This window comes from Cebidichthys violaceus, unplaced genomic scaffold (assembly GCF_023349555.1).
Source record: "Cebidichthys violaceus isolate CVI_PGR_0920_01 unplaced genomic scaffold, fCebVio1.0.p SCAF_43, whole genome shotgun sequence".
NCBI classification, from domain to species: Eukaryota; Metazoa; Chordata; class Actinopteri; order Perciformes; family Stichaeidae; genus Cebidichthys; species Cebidichthys violaceus.
The window spans coordinates 763,746-769,990 of record NW_027176628.1 but is presented as its reverse complement, the minus strand read 5'-3'; the positions used below and the strand labels follow the sequence as shown (position 1 = coordinate 769,990).

General features: G+C 43.1%; 1 protein-coding gene across 1 annotated transcript in view; it reads right to left on the bottom strand.

The window, feature by feature from the left end:
• Positions 1 to 858: 858 nt before the first annotated feature.
• The window catches only part of si:ch211-220f16.2 (golgin subfamily B member 1), a 35,340-nt gene continuing 29,953 nt past the window's right edge, over positions 859 to 6,245 (bottom strand). The window contains exons 23-30 of the mRNA XM_068728737.1: positions 6,096 to 6,184; positions 5,789 to 5,825; positions 5,509 to 5,655; positions 5,300 to 5,416; positions 5,071 to 5,168; positions 4,054 to 4,146; positions 2,184 to 2,277; positions 859 to 2,096 (exon numbers count right to left, since the gene is read on the bottom strand). Of these exons, the coding sequence (XP_068584838.1) occupies positions 1,938 to 2,096; positions 2,184 to 2,277; positions 4,054 to 4,146; positions 5,071 to 5,168; positions 5,300 to 5,416; positions 5,509 to 5,655; positions 5,789 to 5,825; positions 6,096 to 6,184 (834 nt within the window). The 3' untranslated portion in view covers positions 859 to 1,937. The remainder of the gene's footprint in view (positions 2,097 to 2,183; positions 2,278 to 4,053; positions 4,147 to 5,070; positions 5,169 to 5,299; positions 5,417 to 5,508; positions 5,656 to 5,788; positions 5,826 to 6,095; positions 6,185 to 6,245) is intronic.

Here is a 6,245-nt window from a genome sequence, read left to right as displayed (position 1 = left end):
TAAAAAAATACAATTAATGAACACTTCAACATGCGTATCTATTGTCTCCACACGGCTCTCAACATGGCGGAACTGCTAACGGAGCTAACAGTATGTACCTGACCTCATCCAGGAAGACATCGCAAAGCAAATGAGATTTTGACGTTGTTGTAACGTTGATATAACATTGTAACGTTGTTGTAATGTTGATGTAACACTAATATAACATTGTAATGTTGTAACATTGTTGTATCATTGATGTAACATTGATGTAACATTGTTGTAGCATTGATGTAACATTGTTTTAACATTGTAACGTTGATGTAACATTGATGTAACATTGATGTAACATTGATGTAACATTGTAAGGTTGATGTAACATTGTTGTAACATTGATGTAACGGTGTTGCAACATTGATGTAACAGTGTTGCAACATTGATGTAACAGTGTTGTAACATTGTGACGTTGATGTAACATTGTTGTAACATTGATGTACCATTGATGTAACAGTGTTGTAACATTGATGTAACATTGTTGTAACATTGATGTAACGGTGTTGTAACATTGTAACGTTGATGTAACATTGATGCAACATTGATGCACCGTTGATGTAACGGTGTTGTAACATTGTAACGTTTATGTAATATTGTTGAAACGTCACGTTAATGAAAGGTAACATTGATGTAACGATGTAAAAACATCTAAAACATGTTTTCACATAAATCTACTTTATATTACAGGTTATCTTGTGTACAATTAAGTACAACAAAACTAAATCTATTGCATTTCAAATCAAATCTATAACACAGTAAGTGTTCTCCACTGTATGGTATTGAACATAAACGGCTCTGAACACGCTCACACATTTCAGTTCGAAGTTCATCACAAATATTTTAATATTTGCCACATTCAGCTTTTTCCATTCAAAGCAACAATTGAGCCAATGGTTCCACAGACTTATCAAAGACGCATATCGTGTGAACAAAATTTGGATAAGCTTTATTAAATGTCTTCTGAGATGATGAAAGGGTGAGATGACACATTATTGCACCGAGTTGAGCCTGATGTCACCGAAAGGCCGACGGCGTCGCCGGCTCTTAAAAATAGAGGCAGCAGAAGAAAATATGCCATCTGAACATTTCTCAGTCGTCAACCGTCTTCTCATAAATAGATTTATTGTTTTGTCCGTCAATCACACCTTTTATGTACACATCATTAGGACAACGCTCCGGCAAAACTCATCAACAGCCGATCAACCAACAAGCCAGAGAGCTTCTTTCATCCTTTATGTTTTCTTTTGTCTGTCAAAGAATCAGAAATATCATTTCTGGCTCGTTAACTGACCTCTTGTGACAAGAAGAAATGTACAGAATTGCATATCTACATACATACATACAGTCCGTCATAGATACTGTACAGCACACATAAATACTATAAACCTTAAATACACACAGTATGTTCTCTGCTCTGCTGCCGTCTTCAACGCGTTCAGACGGCCAAAGCGAGGATGCAGACACCTGTGGCTGTGCAGCGTAAAGGGAGCAGGGTGGGAGAGGCGTAGTGCTTCCGAGCTTATACGAGACCACTATTTACACATTTGGAGCTTCAGTGCATAGTTTGAACTCAGCATCGCGATTATGTGCAAGATATGAAACCAGGCGATTCAAAACAACAGGAATAGACAGTAGTGTTAAGATATGGATATGGCTTCCTGCACCTTCTTAGGCAATTAAAGTTTTCTTCCCTCGTCTCTGAAAACAACAAACCGTCGGCAAGCAGCTAGGAGAGAATCGTACGTTAAGGCTTGATTCACAGTGGGAGAAATAAAAAGGATGTTACATTCTGTGTTTTTAGCATAATCGTTGCCTTAACATACATGAACACGTGTTCAACGTGTGTACGTGTAACACCTGTGATGTCCCAGCATGCTTCACAACATCCCGGTGTGGCCGCGGGGCTACAGGGCACCGGTGAGGCACATGAAGACCAGCAGGTGTATCGTGAGCAGGTAGCCCAGGAAGAAGTATCGAGAGCGGGCGCGGCTCGTCAGCAGCCGCGAGAAGTAGAGGCTCCGCCCCCGGAGCCAGCGCCGGCACGCCACGGCGCCGCCTTTCACCTTGGAGGGTCAAAAAAGCAGAGCGATCAGAGACACGAGAAGGTGGAAGGGTCCATTCAAGCGCTGAAATCTCATCAGAACCGGTACCTTTCGTGTGATTAGAGGCTGGTTTGGGTCGAGGCTGAGAGCTTCCCACTCCTCTTCTGTTTCCATCTCGATACTGAAGTCTCTGGAACCAACACTGCAAAACAAAAGCATGTTTAAGGTCCTGCACTGCTGATTATCTACAGTACAGGACGGGTAGATGTACAGTTGTGGTCAAAAGTTTACATACACTTGTAAAGAACATAATGTCATGGCTCTCTTGAGTTTCCAGTTATTTCTACAACTCTGATTTTTCTCTGATAGAGTGATTGGAACAGATACTTCTTTGTCACAAAAAACATTCATGAAGTTTGGTTCTTTCATGACTTTATTATGGGTTAACAGAAAAAGTGATCAAATCTGCTGGGTCAAAAATATACATACAGCAGTGCTAATATTTGGTTACATGTCCCTTGGCCATTTTCACTTCAATTAGGCGCTTTTGGTAGCCATCCACAAGCTTCTGGCAAGCTTCTCCTTGAATCTTTGACCACTCCTCTTGACAGAATTGGTGCAGTTCAGTTAAATTTGATGGCTTTCTGACATGGACTTGTTTCTTCAGCATTGTCCACATGTTCTCAATGGGATTTAAGTCAGGACTTTGGGAAGGCCATTCTAAAACCCTAATTCTAGCCTGATTTAGCCATTCCATTACCACTTTTGATGTGCGTTTGGGGTCATTGTCCTGTTTGAACACCCAACTGCGCCCAAGACCCAACCTTCGGGCTGATGATTTTAGGTTATCTTGAAGAATTTGAAGGTAATCCTCCTTCTTCTTCATTATCCCATTTACTCTCTGTAAAGCACCAGTTCCATTGGCAGCAAAACAGCCCCACAGCATAATACTACCACCACCGTGCTTGACGGTAGGCATGGTGTTCTTGGGGTTAAAGGCCTCACCTTTTCTCCTCCAAACATATTGCTGGGCATTGTGGCCAAACAGCTCGATTTTTGTTTCGTCTGACCACAGAACTTTCCTCCAGAAGGTCTTATCTTTGTCCACGTGATCAGCAGCAAACTTCAGTCGAGCCTTAAGGTGCCGCTTTTGGAGCGAGGGCTTCCTTCTTGCACGGCAGCCTCTCAGTCCATGGAGATGCAAAACACGCTCGACTGTGGACACTGACACCTGTGTTCCAGCAGCTTCTAATTCTTGGCAGATCTGCTTTTTGGTGGTTCTCGGTTGACTCTTCACCCTCCTGACCAATTTTCTCTCAGCAGCAGGTGATAGCTTGCGTTTTCTTCCTGATCGTGGCAGTGACAAAACAGTGCCATGCACTTTATACTTACAAACAATTGTTTGCACTGTTGCTCTTGGGACCTGCAGCTGCTTTGAAATGGCTCCAAGTGACTTTCCTGACTTGTTCAAGTCAATGATTCGCTTTTTCAGATCCATGCTGAGCTCCTTTGACTTTCCCATTTTAGCGTTTGTGGGTGTTTGTATCCAATGAGCCCTATTTAAATGGCCTCAGAGAAGTCACCAGCTGTAGTCACTCATAATCACTCACAAGAAGTTAAGAGGCCATGCTATGAAGCTCATTTCATTGACACAACTTTCTAAGTCACCAAAATTGCTAATTCATGTTGCTGTATGTATATTTTTGACCCAGCAGATTTTGTCACTTTTTCTGTTAACCCATAATAAAGTCATGAAAGAACCAAACTTCATGAATGTATTTTGTGACAAAGAAGTATCTGTTCCAATCACTCTATCAGAGAAAAATCAGAGTTGTAGAAATAACTGGAAACTCAAGAGAGCCATGACATTATGTTCTTTACAAGTGTATGTAAACTTTTGACCACAACTGTAGGTCTCATGTAGGTGTGTGTGTGTGTGTGTGTGTGTGTGTGTGTGTGTGTGTGACAGATCAGTGACCTCTTCGCCCCGTCCTCAGTAAGACGCAGAGCCTCCTCAACCGTCTCTCTCCTCGTCCTCTCTTCAGTCAGACTCTGCTCCAACTCAAGCAGCCTGAAAACACACAATGTTTCAGTGAAGCAGTCACGCATAGAGAACATGTTTCTAATGTTTCAGTGAAGCAGTCACGCATAGAGAACATGTTTCTAATGTTTCAGTGAAGCAGTCACACATAGAGAACATGTTTCTAATGTTTCAGTGAAGCAGTGACACATACAGAACATGTTTCTAATGTTTCAGTGAAGCAGTCACGCATAGAGAACATGTTTCTAATGTTTCAGTGAAGCAGTCACGCATAGAGAACATGTTTCTAATGTTTCAGTGAAGCAGTCACGCATAGAGAACATGTTTCTAATGTTTCAGTGAAGCAGTCACGCATAGAGAACATGTTTCTAATGTTTCAGTGAAGCAGTCACGCATAGAGAACATGTTTCTAATGTTTCAGTAAAGCAGTCACGCATAGAGAACATGTTTCTAATGTTTCAGTGAAGCAGTCACGCATAGAGAACATGTTTCTAATGTTTCAGTGAAGCAGTCACGCATAGAGAACATGTTTCTAATGTTTCAGTGAAGCAGTCACACATAGAGAACATGTTTCTAATGTTTCAGTGAAGCAGTCACACAGAGATCATGTTTCTAATGTTTCAGTGAAGCAGTCACACATAGAGAACATGTTTCTAATGTTTCAGTGAAGCAGTCACACATAGAGAACATGTTTCTAATGTTTCAGTGAAGCAGTCACACATAGAGAACATGTTTCTAATGTTTCAGTGAAGCAGTCACACAGAGATCATGTTTCTAATGTTTCAGTGAAGCAGTCACACATAGAGAACATGTTTCTAATGTTTCAGTGAAGCAGTCACACATAGAGAACATGTTTCTAATGTTTCAGTGAAGCAGTCACACATAGAGAACATGTTTCTAATGTTTCAGTGAAGCAGTCACACATACAGAACATGTTTAGTTCTGTCTCCTCACCTTTCTCGGAGCTGACTGGCTTCAGCGGTTTCAGCCATCGTGGAGTCGTTGCTCCTCTCTTGAGGGGCTCCGGGTGCAACCTCAGCAAACACTGACCCCTGGTGGTGGAGACGCAGCGTTACAAGTAAATAGAGACAAATCTTTATCGTCCGCTTTGATTGCCTTTATTTCATAGCGTGACGAGAACCAAAGAGAGGGACGGTACCCGATACAACTCTAGGTGATCTACCTGAGACTGAACCTGGTGTTCCAGCCAGTGGCAGCGATCCTGAGCGTCCCTCAGGGTTTGGGAGACGGCTCTCAGCTGAGCTGCAGCAGCACCGTTCTCCTCCACCGCCTGATGCAGCTGGAAAGAGGGGGAAGGTGTAGTGAGGAAGAGGGTGAGGGGGAGGAAGGGAGATTTTGCACATGACCATTGTGATGCAGCAGTCATTTCACCTTCAGGTTGAGCTGCTGGGAGTACTGGTCCCGCTGCTGGATCTCGTACAAGCAGCGCTGCAGGTCTCCGTGGAGCCGGATCCTCTCGGCCTCCAAGCGACTCACCGCCTCGTCCGCTCCGCTCCGACCAGCCAAAACAACCGATTCCTGTTGAGGGGAAGGGGGGGGGGGGGGGACAAGATGGAGGACTGAACAAAACGAGCTTAAACGTTTGTTTGTATAGAATCAAAGAAAACAACCTTAAGCTCAAATAGTCGAGTGTAAAACAGGTTTAGCTCACCTTGACTGGCAGCGTGTCCTTCCTCTCTGCTTCAGATCTACAAAACAGACAAAAAATAACTTTAGTAACATCAGAAAATACACTTCATTTCTCAGGTGCGCTCGCTGCAGTTTGGGCGAATATCAAACGTCCCGCTTGTTGCCAAAGTACGAGACACCTTTTTTTGGTTTTGTGCATGAACCAAAACGTTTTGAAGTAAGAAGTTTAGGGACCTGAGAGTCGTAGATGAGGTCCGCCACACTGACAACACCACATGCATCAACAGGGTAGACCTGACTCGGGGGTCTCATCTTCGGTCTACTTTTACCTCAGAACTGTCGATCCTTGCTGCTGGCTGCTGATTTCTCTTTCAGGTGGAACTCTGTGCTGCAGTTCCTCCATCTTCTGCATCGCTTCCTGCAACAACATCGACGTCTTCAGTCACAAAGATCATCTGAGACTAAATGTTTTCAGACTA